The sequence below is a fragment of the Syngnathus leptorhynchus genome, chromosome 9, assembly GCF_054491065.1.
Source record: "Syngnathus leptorhynchus isolate UIUO chromosome 9, UIUO_Slep, whole genome shotgun sequence".
Lineage (NCBI taxonomy): Eukaryota > Metazoa > Chordata > Actinopteri > Syngnathiformes > Syngnathidae > Syngnathus > Syngnathus leptorhynchus.
Window position 1 is genome coordinate 12670217 of NC_141203.1, and position 18087 is coordinate 12688303.

The 18087-nt window shown below is 44.3% G+C and overlaps 2 protein-coding genes and 1 long non-coding RNA gene across 3 annotated transcripts in view; 2 read left to right on the top strand and 1 right to left on the bottom strand.

The window, feature by feature from the left end:
* The first annotated feature begins 642 nt into the window (after positions 1 to 642).
* Positions 643 to 3515, top strand: fev (FEV transcription factor, ETS family member). Its single transcript, XM_085920717.1, has 3 exons — positions 643 to 821; positions 1265 to 1336; positions 2337 to 3515. Exons 1-3 carry the CDS (start codon positions 737 to 739, stop codon positions 2909 to 2911), a joined length of 732 nt encoding a protein of 243 aa, XP_085776843.1. The 5' UTR covers positions 643 to 736; the 3' UTR covers positions 2912 to 3515.
* Positions 3516 to 4771: 1256 nt separating this feature from the next.
* The window catches only part of LOC147051333 (uncharacterized), a 33284-nt gene continuing 19968 nt past the window's right edge, over positions 4772 to 18087 (top strand). The window contains exon 1 of the long non-coding RNA XR_015067261.1: positions 4772 to 4830. This is a non-coding gene — a long non-coding RNA (uncharacterized LOC147051333). The remainder of the gene's footprint in view (positions 4831 to 18087) is intronic.
* cdk5r2b (cyclin dependent kinase 5, regulatory subunit 2b (p39)) lies at positions 7483 to 9122 on the bottom strand. Its single transcript, XM_085920689.1, has one exon. It carries the CDS (start codon positions 8912 to 8914, stop codon positions 8045 to 8047), a length of 870 nt encoding a protein of 289 aa, XP_085776815.1. The 5' UTR covers positions 8915 to 9122; the 3' UTR covers positions 7483 to 8044.

Genomic DNA, 18087 nt, shown 5'->3' on the forward strand with positions numbered 1-18087 from the left:
TTACTGGTTGCAATACGTTTTATAATTGTTTCTAAATTATACAGGTACATTTTAGAACCAGACTTGTGGTTTTTGGGAATCAAATATTTGTCAATATTTGTAATTGAATGTTTTTATGGACTTGTCATTGAACACTAAGACTGTATGATGCTCATCAGTATTTCAGGAAAATCGGAATTTTCTTTAAGCCATCCAATAAAGCAAATGATGTGAAATGCCCCTCCCTTTTCAGTCTTTGCCCTTTTTCCACTCAGCATCTTTGTTGTCTGACGTCCATCCATCCATCCATCCGAGCGTGTTTTGGAAGGTAAATCCTGTCCAAAGTGCAACCTCGTGTGTTTGCACACAGCAAAATAGGCGGAAAATCAAGCAAGACGTGAACTGGTTTCCATGTCAAACACTTCAATTCACCATAGAAACTCAGATCTTAACGCGGCGACTTTATTAAACTGCGATGGCGAATTGATAAGGGCCCAATTTCTATCGGCTGCTGTGCCTTTTTTCTTTTTTTCTTTTTTATTGTGTGCACCAAGGCGGGCTGACAGAGGTAAATTGCTCTTTTAATTAAAGCAATGCAGCAGAGGAAATTGCTGTCTGAATATTGTCTCCGAGATGGGGGGGACCGCTGACAGTTGCCTGGAAACTTCAATCTGTCCACTCGGGTTTATTCCAGATCACAGTTATGAGATAAAGATTAATAAAAATCCCCCGTTTTCCCTCCGCCTGCAGCAAGCAAATGAAAGCCAAGGCTTTTTGTGCCCAAGTGAGCACAATGAGAAGAGAGTGCGGAGGAAAGCTCATGTTCAACATGTATCTCTCAGGTGCGTCGTTTTGGACACCCAAATGAATTTTCTTTTTTTTTTCTTGCCCAACTACAAAAGCGTTCGTGTGCGACGACGTTTTTTTTTTTTTTCCCATCCATTGTGCGGCGTTGCGCTTCCAGAAAGCGTCGCTCGCCTCCTTTTTTTCAATCTGCGAGCTTTGTCGGAAATCGGAAATCCGTCTTCCTGGACGCGTTTCCTGGCTCCTACGAGCGAGCCGAACCCGCCCGGACCTGCAATGCGAGACCTCAGTCAGCAGTTGCTGCTGCAGCAGCATTTGACGAAGCGCTCACTCTTTTCGCATTTCGCAGGCCTTCAGTAGCCACTTTGGGCTTTTCCTTGACATTTCGGAGCTTTTTGAAGATTTGATTGTCGCGCGCGTAAAAGGGAAAATCTGTTGATTATTCGAAGTGATTTAATTTTCTCCCCGTTTCTAATTTCAGATCCGACAGAAAATCTGTTGAAAGACAACAAAGGAGCATCGTGGGGTCCGATCAATACTGGAGCACAAAAAGGTGAGGTAGAAATACTTAAAATATATTTAGGAATCTAACGTTTGTTTTCGTCTATTTTTCCATGTTGTGGATTTCTGTGTTTGTCTTATATTTCGTTTTGGCTACAATTTCTTTATATTTACGGCTAAAGAAAAAACATATTTAATTTCCTCCAGATTTTAAGAAAATGTCTCAGAAAATAATGATCAAAGATCACGCAGAAGGGAGGCAAGAATTGACGCGTTTAAATTCAGGTTACGGTTCTTGCCATTTTATAAGACGGCGAAAAATAACGTGCTTTTGGAAAAGCAGTCATAAAAAACTATACGATACGAACAATTGTATATTTTTTAAAATAATAATGTTTCACAGATACGGTGCAATGTGTGCAAAATGTTAAGATGAGTGAAAATAATTGATTGGCTATTTCATTTGGATCATATTTCCCTTTGGAAGAAAATAAAATAAAAACAAAAAACTATCCAAATGGCATTCTGCGAATAGAAAGTCATTTTATACATTGAACGTAAAATCAAATCAAATACAAAGATCAATTTGATCAGTGAAATAATTTGAAACTGTTATGGTCAAAAACAGAAAACGATAAAAGAAAAGAATAAAAAGTGAGACATTCCAGATAAAATACAATTCGGCACATCATTCTTGAATTGGTAAAAAATCATAAAAAATATGCAATTACTACTACTTTTATTTCCTCCTCATCTTCAATGTTATTTGTCATCATGCATCGTCATCATCATATTATTGTATCATACATTTTACGGGTTTTATAGGATTATTATTCTCACCACCATTATCATCTTCAACTTTAACATTATTTCCAACAACAGTCAAATTGTTATTGTCGTCATCATCATTATAATAGTAATAGAAATATTTCTTATTTTATCATGCTAATTACTTCCAGTCATCATCATTATTTCTATGTGTCACAATTCCTATTCATCATGAATTACAACGGAGTTGCTTTATTCTTTCCCTTCCCTTCCCGACGTGGCAGGCAGCGGTCAGATCCAGCTGTGGCAGTTCCTGCTGGAGCTGCTGTCGGATAGCACCAACGTGTCGTGCATCGCGTGGGAGGGCACCAACGGCGAGTTCAAGCTGATCGACCCGGACGAAGTGGCGCGCCGCTGGGGCGAGCGCAAGAGCAAGCCCAACATGAACTACGACAAGCTGAGCCGGGCCCTGCGCTACTACTACGACAAGAACATCATGACCAAAGTGCACGGCAAGCGCTACGCCTACAAGTTCGACTTCCACGGCCTGGCTCAGGTGTGCCAGCCCACCTCCACCGAGCAGGCCCTCTACAAGTTCCAGGGCAACTTCTCGCCCATCCCCTTCTCGGGCATCTCCAAACTCAACCTGCACGTGGCGCCCGCCGTCGGCCCGTCGGGCTTCTCCTACTGGGCCGGCTCTCCGTCGGCCGCCCTCTACCACCATCACCATCATCACCACCACCACCCGCCCGGAACCAACCTGCAGCCCCCCGGGCCGTTCGCCACCGTGTCGCCGAGCCACATCGGCTGCGTCAACGGCATCAACACGCTCAGCAACATTAATAACCATTACAACTGACGTCACGCAGGTAAAGGATCGCACCTTGCAGTGGCTGGCTTCCTGGGGGGAAACGTGACCCGTGCAGCGGACCCGTGTTTAAGCACAATCTAAAAAAAAAAAAAAAAAAAAACTTTTTGACGGGGCTTTCCTGTTTGAATATGCTTGATTCATTTTGGTGTGGTTCCAAAATTCAATTTGAAAGTCTACATGAACGCACTTCATGTTGCGCTGAAAATTCCAATCCATTTTTTGTTAAGCACTGTACACTCTTGACATCAGGCCCTTTTAGTACTTAAAAAAAAAAAAGAAGCTGTGAATGGGTTGGAGATAACTTATGAGGGACTCATGTTGGAAGTGAGCACAGCACCAATGGAGATTGTTTGTTTCAAATATACTTTGATAAAATGTTATTTTTGTTGTTGTATGACTTGAACGTACGTACACGATGTATCCGAATGTGATTCAGTGACAATGAAACGTCAACGAATGACTGTGCTGAATTAGCGGGCGACTGGCGCCATCTTGCGGCAAATACTTGACAATAAACGCCTTACCTATTTGATCCTACAGGGGTCCGCGGTTTGAAAATCGTCGTGTCTTTATATAAAAAAAGAAAAGTCTTTATTAGTGTCTTTAGTGTGATTGCTACATTTTTATTCCTCATTGCATTTTGTGTCTTATTTGTGAAAATGTATTTTGATTTTTCCTTTGTTTTCTTATTTTAATACAATTTCTGTCATTTCAAAACCATTTCTTTTGCGCCAGATTTTTTTCTCCCAAAAACTTAAGACATATCCAAATGTCTATTTTGAGTTTTCCTTTTTCCTAATCCTTTTTTTTTAACTACTGGCAAAGCATCTTTGAGTAGCAATTTCAATGACCGCCCTGCAACCAGGTGGTGGCGCTGTCGCTTCACCACCGGAGGTTCTTTTACGTAACAAGGTGTCCACAGAGCAGATATAGAGCAGCGACGCATTTGCAAATGACGGATTAACCTCGAAATGCCCGCAGTGCACGCACAAATGACACTTGCACTCAACTCAACCAACGCACACACAAACAATGTGAAATGTCTCAAATGTCCAACTTTTGCCTGGTCCTGCCAAACAAAGAGACCAAGTCCATGGTGGAGGACTTGCCTGATCTTGAGGTAATAATAGCAAAGTGATCCTTATTGCACGCATGCCGCTAATCTCACCTCAACTGTTGCTGCTAAGCAACTCTGCTCATCAGCACCCTTGCGTAACACTTGGTGGGTGTGCAGGAAGGAGAACATTGTCAGCTTCCAAGACGGAAAAAAAAAAAAAAAAAAAAATGAGAATGGGAGAAAGTCTCTACAATGCTGGAGTAAATTTGGGCTTTTCCCACCTTTCAGCCATGTTAAAATGCTCATTAATAAGAACGCAATTGTTCTATGCCAGCGACGTTTAGTGACAAGCACAACGGTTCCATCAAAATCGATTATTATTTATTATTTCACATGACGTATGTAACATTGTCAATTGAGACAAGATCATCATTACGTTATGAATTGTACTTTTTGTGTTATTTTTGCATGTTTTTTTTTCTTCTCATGAGCAATTAGTGATTTGGATCAATGAATGTCTGAAAAAGAATTGTCTTCATGTGGTTTGTTCAAAGTCAGGTTGCCCTATAAATTGGTAAAAAAAATAAACAATAAATCTGTGCAACATGCTTGGCTATAATTAAGCCAGACTTGATCAAAACCTGAATAGAATTGATTCTATTGTGGCCTATAAACCAGCATTTTAAAGAAAAGCTGAGCAAATCATCCCTCCACTTTGCTCAAACATGGTACAACCCAGGTTATATTTTCTATAAAAGGCTTTGGTTTGGCCCGTGACCCTCAAGGGGGACCAAGAAAATAGATGGCTTTGGTTTGAAAGAGTCCAAAATCGGATTCCATTGTTGGGCTGGTAAGTTCTACGTAGCCATTATTTGTACATTGCTTCCTACAAACGGTGTCTTGACGTGATTGTATGCGGGAAAAAGTCATTGCTGGTGTAGAATGAAGAAACAGAAGCTTTTAGCAGGGCTAACCTAGCCTAGCTTAGCTTGCACATTAGCACAGAGTCCTGCTTTATTGGGTGATTGGCCACAGTACAAAGAGAAGCTTTTTAAAGCCATGGTGTAGTTACCAAACAAGCAAACAGTTAGCCTAGCTGCTTCTATTTCTTCTTCTATAACTACACTCTATTATGTTTTCTGTCAGTTTGGATGCCATGCAGTGGCACCATGCTGCCCCTCATAGGTCAGACCCGGTACTACAACAGATTTGTCTGGGATGCTAACAAAAAAATCTGAGCATTATTTTTGCCATTGTCTTTAGTTTGTGTGATTACACATATTTAATATAATACAAAAAAAATAATGGATTGACTGACCAAATAATCACTTTGACTTTTGTGCCACTGCCGCATGGACGCACAATGACTCACTGTTGACCTTGAGGCTAAAATTGTCTTTTTGCATTCATACGGTATTTTTCATTTTATATTACGTGAAAGGAAAACGAGGTCTGCGTGTGTGTCTGTGTGCGCGAGCGCCATTTCTAGAAGGCAACGGTGTCGGTCGGATGCTGTGTGTCAAGTCAACACTGCAGTCAGTGAGTCACTCCGTCGCCCATCTGGAGATTGTGTTAATTAACTAGAACAGCACCGAAATAGACGGGACAAAAAAAAAAAAAGCAAATTTGTACATCTGGGGCAGGCTCCAGGCTACAGAAGACACACTTTGGTGCAATATGAAAGCCCAAATGGGCGGAATATGGAAGCGCTCCTCTTGCTTTAACAAAATGCTGGACTGGATTTCAGCTGTTACGCAAGACAACAAGCAATGAATGAATGAATCGGGACGCAGATTGATGATTCATTGGCAAATCGAGGCAAAAACACACCAATGTGCTGTGTGCCTAGGAGAAACAAATCTCAGCTGACCTATAAGTTATGTCACGTTTGCAAAAACCAGGAAAAGAATTGTAAAGTGGAATAAAAAATAAAGTTGACGAGGGAAGCCTCAGGTCACCTCTGTGCGTTCACACTGCAGTAATCGTGTTGAAGAGATTAGCGGGCACGCTAGCAAAATAGAAATAATCCCAACGAGTGTCCGCCTACTTTGTTTACGTTTGTTAAACATACATACGAAATCGAAACCACATCGCAGTTCCAATCCCGAAACGATGAATCGTGATAGAATAAGCAGTAGTGGTGGTGCAGTTGATCCATTCCATCATCCCAGTGATTTTATTGGTTGATTTTTCAAATCGTTTTTGATTCATCTGGAGAATCTCCAGAGTTGTTTATTGAAGCACAGGTTGTGCACTAGATCAACTTGCTTTGGGCTCTGAGGCGCTTACACTTTGTCCGGCTCTCATTCACTTGTCGCCGTCGCTATGGAGACGCAGCAGAGGAAGAATGCAGTGAGCGAGCAGACAGACAGACAGACAGACGGACCGTCAGACAGGGACCTGGGCTGAATGCTAATAGTGAAGGCAGCCTCTTACATAAGACTGCTGCAGAATCTGCAATGAAGTCACAGCGCGTTGAAAAAAAAACAAAAAAACAAGACAAGTCTCGCAAGGGATGTATTCGACACTAATTTACATCTCAGATTCAAAAATTACACGGTGCAGAATTTCTATGGAAGGCAAACCGGTGTTTTTGTCATTTTTTTGTTCTTGCCGTGTCCTTGTTCTACTTACTCATGCATTTTTTAATTTTATTTTATTTTTAGTTGTCGCAGTTTCCATTTTGCCCTGTAAATAGAAACCCTGGCTCCCTGTGAAAAAGTGTGTGCAAGGGGGGGGGGGGAGTTTTGAGACTGCAGCAGAATGTAGCCAATCAAATGAAGGAAGCCGCCAGCCCACATGGACCAGACATCCTCATTCACACAAATCCATTCACATAGGCAACTTCAGAAAATGCTCTCACGACAAGATAGATGTAAATGTGTGTGGACTGGCGACCAGTCCAGGGTGTACACCGCCACAAAAGAATGTGCGAGAGACCATCAATAAAAGATTTTATTTCACCCTGCTCACCATAAACAATAACTGCACTGTATAAACATGTAGCGAGATTGAATTGTTTTACGGATGGATCACTAGCAGCAGCTCACTACAAATGAACGGAATGAACAAATGAACACTTTCCAGTCGCCTTGGAAAACCAACTGTACGAAATTCATTCATAGCTGCGAGTGTAACAAATGAACGGCAAGTAATCTGGCGCCTGGGGGGGACATTTTTTGGTAGATGACCATAAATTGTGTGCAAAACGTCCACATTTTGTTCACCGTTGTGCAAAATAAATCAGGAATAAATAAATAAATAAATAAATAAATAGCAGCATGACTTTCCGCTCTTCTCAATGTCTTCACAACACGACATTATACAAACCATGTGGAGAATTAATGTTACCGAGCTACACTTTGTTTTTCTTCGTGTAAACTTGCTTTCATCATTGATCACGTAGAAATGTGCAAATGACACAAGAGTCAAGACTCACATTCACTATTTACAGAAAAATAACATTCTGCTGTGGGGTTTTTTTTTTTTTTTTTTGATACGCTTGGCCCACAAATGAAATCACGTAACGTATGAACAATGTAAACAATATCGTAGCAGGCAAAAGACAATGCAACGATTGGCACGTATGAGATTTTCTTGGAAAACAACCAAAATACATTCATCTCAATACAGCGGTGCCTTGAGATACGACTGCCTTGACTTACGAGTTTTTGTTGTTGCAATTCAAGCAAAAATCTGCCTGTATCAGATTTCAGTCTCAACATTCAGACACCGTCGTATCTCAAGACACCCACCCTTGTGTGTGTGGGTGTGTGTGGAGGTCAGCACCCTGGACAGCTCAGCCTGCATGAGCGCTTAACGCAATCATCTCTTCTGCTCCTCCAGCGCTCTCTGCGCTAGAAAGCAGGCTATTGATGAAGGAAAAAAAAAATCGTTTGGAAGAAAACAAAGGAAGGACAACACCATTGATGGCATGCGCGAGTTGCCTGTTGTCTAAACACACTAATGCCGCATTGCTATCTTGAGCGATATCCATCCAGCCTTTTAGAATTGGCCCTTTACATTCAAAGCCGCTCTTCTGTCATTTTTTTTTTTTTGGAGCGTCAGCGGTCCAGGTTGGCCTCGCTGCAGTCCCGCTGGCTTTTGAGCTGTTGGAAAACCTCGGTGAAAAAGTGCGGGTCCGCGTTGAGCTGCAGCATTTTGCCGCTGAGCCGCTCGATGATGCTCAGCGAGGTTTCCCAGAACACGTCCTTGTTGGCCTCGATCATGAAGGGCTTGAGCGGGTAGGAGATCTCGTTCCCCATGTAGGAGTAGGCTAGATACAAGCAGGTCTGGAAGGCGCCTTGCAGCTCGGTCGCGCTGGCCACGCTCTCGTCCAGGGTATCCTCGCACAGGAGGTAGACGAACACCACGTTCGCCGGCGTGATGAAACCTTGGTCCTGCCAGCCTTGCAGCAGCAGAGTCCGGTCGATGTTGCGGAACCACAGGATCACCTCGCCGCTATTTAACTCCTTCAGCTTGAAGCAACGGCGGCACACAAAGTCCCCCAAGCAGCGCAACAGCTCCCCGGTGGAAGCCTGGATCACTATCCGCCTCGGGGACACCACAACAGCCGGGCTGCTGTCTTGCTTCTGCACCGCCGCCGGTGCCGGTGGTGGTGGCTTGCTGCTGCCGCCGTTATTGTGCGCAGGCACCGTCGGGACCGGCACCGGGATGGGGGCTCTCTGCTTGCGTTCCTCGCTTTGAAGGCTTTTCCGTAGGTTGTCGCTGTTGCGCTGGGCCACCTGAGCGCACGGCAGGTTGGGGTTGGGGGTTGGGGTGACTTTCTTGGCGCTCTTCTTAGCCGAGCTGGCCACCAGCTTCTTCCACGACAGCGACACGAACATGGAAGGCCGCTTGAGGCTCTTGTCGCCCTTGTCGTCTACGTCGATCACCTTCTTGGTGGCGGGAGAGATGGAGAGCACGGTGCCCATGACTGCGGAGGAGAGCGCCGCGGAGGTGGTTCTTCTGCTGCGGTGTGCTGCGTGTGTGTGTGTGTGGGGGGGGGACACAAACGCGTGGAAGAGTCACGACGACGTTATGGAATCCATGAATATGTTCGATGTCTGTTCCGAAGCGATGTCTAGTCCACTTGAGAAGGTTGGAGGAAGACTGCATTCGATACGATCAGTGTGGCTTTGCACGAAGCGGCTGGCGCAGCCTCTTGATTGACGTGTCGGGCAGCCAATCAGAACGCTGCAGACTGATCCAATCACCCAGTGGACTCTCAAGTACCATTGATGGCCTATATAGACGTGACCTGCACTCTTTTAGCTCCCGTTCTATCTTTGCCCTGAGACTCATTACCTGACTATTTGGATCCCTCTTTCCCATAATGGGATAATCAACGGTCATGATGCATACAAACATAAATTGGTTTATAGTCTGTAGTTAATAATACAAAACTGTGGTTGAGATGCCGACATTCTAAAACTCAAAGGCGCATTTGGAGTCTTTATAAATTACATTAGTTGTAATTTGAGAATCATTTGATTCTTATTTGATGCTGCATAGTACAACTGGATGGAAATACTGAATTGCAGCCTTTTTAGAGTAAACATTGTCCAGTCACGTCATTAAAAATTCAATGATCATATTGTTGGAAGAAAATATGCAAGTAGTAAGTCTCTTACATAATCTTGACATGCCTTTCAAGTCAAACTCTTGAATGGCTTTCTCCAATTAGCGTTCCGTGTAGTAGTACGTCATTAATCTGACGAGCTAATTACAGGAGTGGATGCGTGCGTCAGGGAATTCCAGGGCCAATCCAATTAGTTGGGGAAGAACACGCTGGCTTTCCAGTCAGACAAACAACATCTAAAGCCTAGTGGTGAAATGGATTTGAAGTACATCTGTCATGTAAAAAACGTTTCAGAAATTGGAAATATATTTCAGAAACAGTTTGCAGTCAGCTTGCCACATGAATCATATTGTGTTTATACAATCTAGCCATCGGATACATTTGATTTCATTCTGACATTTTGCTCCCAAACTGTCCAATAAAGTCAGATCAGGAATTTGTCCATTTGTTTGTGTTCTTTAAGTAGTCCTCCATTTTGGTAAGTTTGAAGACAGATAGGAAAACAGCGTGACTTTCTTCACCTTTGACTTCACGTTTGCCGTAAACTGCTTTGGGTCATCTATGAATTGGATCTGCTTGACTTTGGACACGGCCGATAGGTTGTTGACTTTGGTCTTGACGTTTGAGGCAAACTGCCTCGGGTTGAATGCCTCCCACAGGCTGGACATTGAAGCGAGATTCATCCAATTGCACGTTGAAGCCAGCTCCCAGCGCTTTGGGTCTTCATGCAAATGCCTTGGATTGGGATTCAGAAGCTCATTTAATTGTTGTAATTGTTGAACCGAGGTTTCAGGGCCTTTTTGTCAAAGCTCAGCGTGTTTGGGCTAGTCAGTGACATCATCTGACCAGTTGGTGACATCATTTCTAGCTCATATACTAAACTCTTACTCCACATGAACCGATTGAGGTGCAATTCACAAACTATTCGATTTTGGTGGACACTAGCTGCAATCAAAATGTCAAAAGCAAAAGATGGCCAGCCACACCGTGTTTCCTGTTTCACTCTGGCGTTTGATTGGGATGCACATGTTCCAACATCAAACACACAAACACACCAAACCCGGGAACAGAGGCCCGACCACGCTTTCATCGCGCTCAGACAAAAGACCACAGTGGGATGTTTTCAATGTGCCACTGAGATGAAGCATCAAGGTGGCCTTTTCAAACAACAGGCGGCTGTAACAAACAATTCAGGAAGCTTTGGGCAGGATAAAACAACATATGTAGAGAAATATATCATAGCATAATGAAAAGGGGAAAATAATCATGTTGGTGTAACTGGGTGTAATGTCTCACTGAAACCAACAGAGGTCAGTGTTTGCTGCTTTATGAGCGTATTCAAAGAAGATTTATGCAAAAAGGGCGACACAAACCAACGTTTGTGTGTACTTTGCTGAGAAAACAAAACTAAACATTGATCGCAAATGTAATTGCCCAGCCATAAAGCACAACCCAATTGACAAGTAAAGCACAAAATCATTTTCAACCCCAACGCCATTAAAATAACGTCATTCCAGCACATGCTGACGAGCCAGTCTTCTCATCACCATGATAATGTCTGCATTATCTACACGCACTGCTGACTGAGCTGAATAGAAATGGGAAGAAGATCTTTTTAGCTGTGGTGAGCACATATCCGCTCCGCATGACATCCTGGAGGCTTTGGAGCAGTTGGACTTTTCATGCAGCAAGTCTGCCTCGGTGGCGATTCATCGCCACTGATTTACAGATCAAGCTTTGGCTTTGTGTTGCAAGACACGCGTCATAGTCCTTCCTTCGTGCTCGATTGTGGCAGTCGTGTCTTTTTCCAGCTTCACTGTTAAAATTAGAACAAGTGGCGATAAGCGTTGAAAAGCTTTGGTGCGCTTATCTGCAGCCACCCGAAGCCATATCATCTTAAGTACGTGTACTTGTATCACATCATTAAATGGATTCATTTAAATTAAATTTATGCCTCAAAACACAGCGCTTCCGCTCTGACTTTGTCTCATACCCCTGTAATTTTCATCTTATAATATATAAATGAACAGTATTTCCTGTTACTACCACAAGAGGGCGCTGTTGTCTTCATATTGAAGCGCTCACGCCTTTCCATTCATACTGAAAATACTGGCCTGTGACTTCTACTCAGTCAATTTGAAGTGCTGTAGGTCCCGAGCAGCACAAAATATTCAAGTAGGTTGAGTTTTAAAACCTACAAGTTTCTAAATACTTCGAGTTGAAAGTATTGGCTTTGGGGAGAATTTGATAGAGTCTGCCAATTTCTGAGAAAATGGGCAAATAATACCCCAATGGGATCGAAAAGGAACACATCTCGCTTTTGACTGAAACGTTCTTTCAACATCTCCATTTCCCCAACATAAAGGCCACAGTAGATAATGGCAAAGTTCACAACGCAATGTGTTTACACTGTCGGGAGTTTCCTGCTCCACAGGAACTGGAGCGTCAAGTCTTTGATGCGCCGTAGGAGCTACCGAGAGAAAAGATTCAAATCATGACGCTAAGCGGCTCCACGCTAGGATCATGCAATATGCACAGCAGATGTTTCATGTTTTCATCTCGTCTTATGATGGGAGCCTATTTTTCCCCAAAATAATCCCATCTACATTTCAAAGTGGCTTGAAACCCATTATTTGTTATTACAGACAAATATAGTTTCAATTCAATCCAATATTAATGTGATCAAATGAAACTTGCTTTGGCCAGTATTGTATCTCCAAGCGTCTGCCTTGGGCCTGGTCCCCCCCCCCGCCCCACCAACCACGATGTGTCTCCAAGCCGGAAGACATGACAGCAAAGCCAGCACGCTCGCATGTGCCCCAGCACAGTGCTCACCCAGCTCCCGAGGAGGCAGCCAAGGAAAACAAATCAAAGCAACCAAAAGGCTCTATTACTGGAATGCGGCTTTGCTACGCCCACACTGGGCTTCAACAGGTGCAGAGAATATGTGCTGGACACTTTTCATTAGGGAGATTAGGAGCTCTTTCCCAAGTCCCAGCACAAATTGGAACATGGCAGGGAAAAGGAAAACGTAGCTCCGGAAAACGCTACCGTTTGGTGAAGCCTTCAAAGGATCCTCCAAAACAGAAAAGGAAACAAAAAAAAAAAAATTCAAGATGTTATAAAGAAATACATACAAAATAAAATCCACTAAATCAATCAATAAATAAATGAAAAATAGGACATCGTCATGGTCATTACTACTATTGTTAAAATATTGACCTATAATACAAATGTGTAATCATAATGTAAGCATGACTTAACCACCTCAAATGAAGTGAAATATCCGTTTCCATGCCCGTTGTCATCTGCTCTCAGCTAGCGCGTTGCAACCCAAAGCAAATGTGTGAAAGGCGGCCTACGCTAAGCGTGACGTCACAATCCAAAACATCTCATTTGGAGTCTTCCACAACAAGCGGCTGCTCATGCGGCTGTTGTGTTTGCAGCGCCACCCCCGAGGTGGACTTCAAGCCCGCGGCGGAGGCCGGCCGCTATCGTTCCCCCCCCCCCCCCCCCCAGCTTGATGTGGTTTGGGAGGACATGACTGAGCCGAGCGGGGCCCCCGAGTGATCAGTCGCGCGGGAACATCTGAAAACCATCGTGCCACAATTAAAGAGCTGGAAAAAACGATCACGACCAAACACGGGCTGTTTCCACGGTATCGAGTCAAACATTTGCATGCGTGTCCCTGCGCCATGTGTGCGACTTGCGGTCGGGCGCCGCAATCGCTCGCAGTCGCTGCTGCGCTGCTTTCCCAGCTTGACCGAGCACTTCCACATGTTTTCTCGCCACCTAAATGAGAGCTAACCAAACAAATAGGACGTCAAGAAAGCAGCCCGTGGGCCTAGCCAAGGACAAATACTTGAACTGAAATTGATTTGGAGTGTTTCATAGCCTTCCCACTATTATTTCAATGTATTTCCTTTGACCAACTGAATAAAATACAATTGAAATTGAAGTGAAACACTTTATGCGTGGGCATTGTGCTGCTCCCTCTGGTGTCCCTCTTGGCCACACTTCAAAGTCAAGCGAGTTGACTTCCTTCTTCAAATCTAATCAAACCAAATCAAGGCAGGACATGAGGACGCTTGTATGTTCTTTTGCTTCTCTCTCTTGCCTCCTAAACGCACGCACACACAAAGGAACGGCGGGGCCCGGACGCCCGGCGCGGTGCCCGAGTGGCGCGGTGCCCGAGTGGCGCGCTTTGCTGTGGTCTGAGCGGTCCAGGCTATTTCACAAAAAACCCTTGACGTTGGCTCAAGACAAGAGCTGTAACTTCCCATGACCCTCGGCTTTTGCGGGTCACGTTTGTCCTCCGGTGACCCCAAACCTTTTTTTTTTTTTCCAGTTGTTATTGTTTCTGATCTTGTCGTCTAAATGAGCAAAGGAACCACCGACATGATAATATCGGCCCACGTCAAGGCTAATGATCATGCCGGCCGTACTGTTAGCCTAGCATGGCTAGCCGCAAATCCATCCAGTTATTTGATGAGATCATCGATTTGAGGAAAAAAAAAAAAAAGAAAGTCAAGCCTCAACATCAGATAAGCTTGAAACGTAAGCGAAGGCGGCAAATTGATAGCTTCAGTCCGATTGGCGTATTTGCGTCTTTGGTGTTCTTTGTCATTTGTAACGCAACACCAACAATCTCTTCTACATTTCAAGCGTTTGCCTTCTAATTTTGGGCTTGTTTATTTTCATTTTGTCTTCTTTCTTGTGACTTTCTTCTCACAAAGTCTTTGTCCCTCGTGTCGTTTTTGACCCAAAATGAAAGCACATTGAAAACAGGTATGGCGTTTGTGTGGCACCCTTTGATGAAATTTCCAAAGTTTTGCAACATGAACCGCAAGGCCAGGCCGAGCGAGGCTTGGCTCCTAACACACTGGATTTACGGTAACATTGTCATCATCAGCGGCAGCTTCTAAAAAGCTGCCCACTGTGTGTGGTTGCAAATGACTCGACAACAAACAACAGTGACAAAAATGATCTAATCCTCAGTAATACGATTCATTCTTCACAGAGGATAAAGAATATATGCCTGTCGGTGTGGTTACGTACTACAATTACCCACACCGCCGGACGGATGCTACTTGTTAGCCTGTCTTTGGCATTTCCCATTATGTGTTAGCATTAGGCTAGCACACTTAAAGACCTGTTGCTTTTTGATTATTTTGCTTATCTACATAGTTTTATCGTTGATCTCTTGAGATGAGATACAAACTAGTCATGTGAGCGGTTGACATTTTGTTCCTCTTGAAGTCTTTGACCTTTACAGCATGCACGACCTTAACCAACCAAAGAAAAGCAATCGTCCAGGTTCTTGTGATCAAACAAGCAGTCCAAACATTGGAGAGTAGATTGAAATCATTGGCGCTGAAATGATGCCATTGGAGGATAATCCCTGAGATGATGTTCAATGAAAAGAGTAAGTTTCAAGGCCTTTTTAGGGCATCAAATAGCCTCCGTCGAAGCACGCGCGCTCACGAGCTAGCGGCGAGGTCGCGCGCGGGTTAACACGCCGATGTGCATTCTTGCTTTCCTCGTCAAAAGAATGGATTTGACGGAATTCTAATCCAAAGGTTCTTTCCCAAATTGATGCGCACCTCTCGCCAACAGAGAGCGCTATTTCCTACACGTCTTTTTTTTTTTTGAAAGCCCGACTGGCTTCAACACCTGCTCTCCAGATGTGTTCTCCCACAAGAGGAGAACTTGAGCTGAATTTTCAAACTTTGCGGTGTCCCTTTCAGTCTCTCTCTCTCTTTCTGTCACATTCACTCTCTCTCCTTCCTCCTCAGCTCATTTCTAGTAAAAGTAAATACTACGGGATGAGTTTGTACAGTGTGTTTAGGCAGCTAACCGTAGTTCACTGTGATCATTTAAAGCCCCATGCAGCAACACAAACTTTTGGCTGCACGTATTTGATTATTTATTGAAACTTTCTCCTGATTGATCATTTCAGTCTTTTTTTTTTTTCAGTAGTCATTATTTTTTTTTTTAGATCCAGGTCACCTTTGACCCTAGTGAGTACATGTACAAGATGACTACGGGACATTTTAGCCTGCATCGGCCTCGGTAGCACAAGCCAGAAAGAGTTGGACCCCGTCAAAAAGGTTTGGGATGACCCAATGACCATCAAAAGTGCCCCCGACACATTCCCCAAATCCTGTCCAAATGTTCTGCTTGAGTGACATGCTGCTGTGAAGTCAGAATTTTTATTAAGCGGCGCTCCTGAGAAACCACAATTACTCTAAAGTGATGGGATAACACTTTAATAACACACTTGTGCAATGTCATCCTTTTGAGTTGCGCAATTTGACTCAACCGCTTGCCACGGCAGTAAGCCGTCTGCATTCCAATCTAACTGCGGCTTGTTTATATCACGCCTTTTTGAAAGTGACACTTGTTGCATCAAATGGACGTCACAAATCCACAAACAAATATTTTGGAATCAGAAAAATACCATCCTATTTCCCACAACCATACAGAAACGTAAACGAATGCAAAGCGAATAACGAGAATAAGAAATACTCTGCTTTTTCTTCTCCGTTCAATTGAAGCACAATAGTGTGCCGCCACCTAGCGGCCAAAGGTGGGAGGACAAAAATCCACAAAGGGCTTTATTGTTATTGTGATTTCGGAAAGTCGTAAACGGAATATTGTCAGCTCTCCTAACTTGACCTCCGAAAGGATTGACCTTTTTCTCTGCTCTAAATGGTACTTAAGCATGAAGGAACCTCCTTACGTCACCCGTCGCCTCCTCTCCTTCACGTTCATGACAGACTATTGACCAAAAGGCAATTTCCCCCCCCTTAAATGTGTTTATACACTTCCTCACCAAAGTGTTCCGTAACTCCGATATATAATTTGTATGTTTTTGCCGCAGAGAGAAGAAAAGGTGGGAGTGCCTAGGCACAAGTGTTTTATGGGCCGTGTAATGGCTGGGAGAGAGAAAACTAAAGGCTTTGGCTAAAGGTAACAAAGAAGTGATCCGTCGCTCGGCCCAGTGTCCTGTGATTTTAGGTTGTGAGGTCTTCGTCCTTTGCCCTCGGTGCAATTATCCCCGTGTTTGTAATAAGCATGCGGCCTTGCCTTTTGAAGACACGTCCACTAATCCCGTAAGCCTGCCAGGGAAACGGAGGGCCAGGCGGATGGATGGATGGATGGATGGATGGATGGATGGATGGATGGATGGATGCGTGGCCAGGCAAAGACGGGCAATACAAAACCATTTGAGCCGGAAGACTTTTCTTTTCATTAGCATGGCTACAAAGTGCTTTGCAAATGCTGAGGAGAAACAACTAAAGGGGAAAAGGCAGGTCTTTAATATTTGTCAGCAGAGGGAAGCCGCAGGGAGGGTGTTTCCTCTGGCCTCGAGGCCAGAGCTGCGGTGACCGCCGAAGCCTGACTTGCCTGCCTGCCTGCCTGCCTGAAGGCTGGGGCCGTCTACGAGTGACGCTGTTTGATCCCGGTAGCCTGGGATCCCTGGAAAAGCTGCGCACTATTTGCCGAGGTCGGTTGACTTTTGGAAGCCGAACAATCGAGCGGCCAGAAGTTTGGCGGCCGCCGCGCGCAGCTGCTCCGGAGCGAACCGCCGCGAGAGCCGCTCCAGGCATGGCCGGGGGTGGGGGGGACGGCCGCGGAACTGCGTGGAGAACCGCGACATGTGCTCTGGCCACAATTTACAGAGCTGCGTGTTGTGAAATCGATATCAGATAGTAAGTTATTTTGGAAACAGTACATGCAGGGTGTGAACTCTTCCAGAGCCAGGACCGGTTAAGTCATGAAGTGCCTGTAAAACTCTTGCACATGCCCTTGCGTAGCATCTCGTAAAAAAAAAAAATTGAAATGCAAAAGCAAAGCGCTGCTTTTGAAACAAATGTACTTCAATATTCCTCATCTCAAGGGTTCAGGTTAAAGTTAAGAAACAAACCCTAACCATCTAGTTTCATGTCACTAAAATCTGCTAGCATAGCATAGCATAACGCCGTCATGAGCTAACATCTGTCAGTCCAACTACCTCAGGCGTGTCTACTATTTGGCGACATTAAAAAAAAAATCAGTTTGTGTTTTTACCATTCTACGGGAATTCCTGACCTCAGTTGGCAAGAAACAAATAGTCAGCGTTCCCACAAGTGATAGCGGTACAGCTAAGAGCTGCTTCTCGTATCTGAAGCAAACGTTTCCCATAACATCCCGACTTCATAATGATGGCGATAGCAGCTCAGAGCCACATTGTTGATGATGCCTGGAGCCCGCTGCTTCCGTCAACACGGGCACATCGGGGTCTCCCACCCCACCCCGCCCGTTAACACGCAAAGGCAAGCGGGATGAACAAAATCAAATATGCTTGGCTCGGTATGCAAAGAGTCGCATACTTGGGCTGACCATAAGCATATGCAATCAACCCAGTAATGCTTTTTTAACGACGACATTTGGTTGCTTGATCTTGGTCGATGTTCTCGTGGTTGTGGTTCATCTTCGCAACATATGCAATGTTAAAAAAATGCAGAAAGAATGTCACATACA

What these genes read in the sequence shown, in the direction of transcription:
- fev (XM_085920717.1), top strand. Translation starts at nt 737, where the DNA reads ATGAAAGCCAAGGCTTTTTGTGCCCAAGTGAGCACAATGAGAAGAGAG. An exon ending in GTTCAACATGTATCTCTCAG is followed by an intron (nt 822 to 1,264) that starts GTGCGTCGTTTT and finishes TTCTAATTTCAG; the next exon opens with ATCCGACAGAAAATCTGTTG. An exon ending in CAATACTGGAGCACAAAAAG is followed by an intron (nt 1,337 to 2,336) that starts GTGAGGTAGAAA and finishes CCGACGTGGCAG; the next exon opens with GCAGCGGTCAGATCCAGCTG.
- cdk5r2b (XM_085920689.1), bottom strand. Translation starts at nt 8,914, where the DNA reads ATGGGCACCGTGCTCTCCATCTCTCCCGCCACCAAGAAGGTGATCGAC.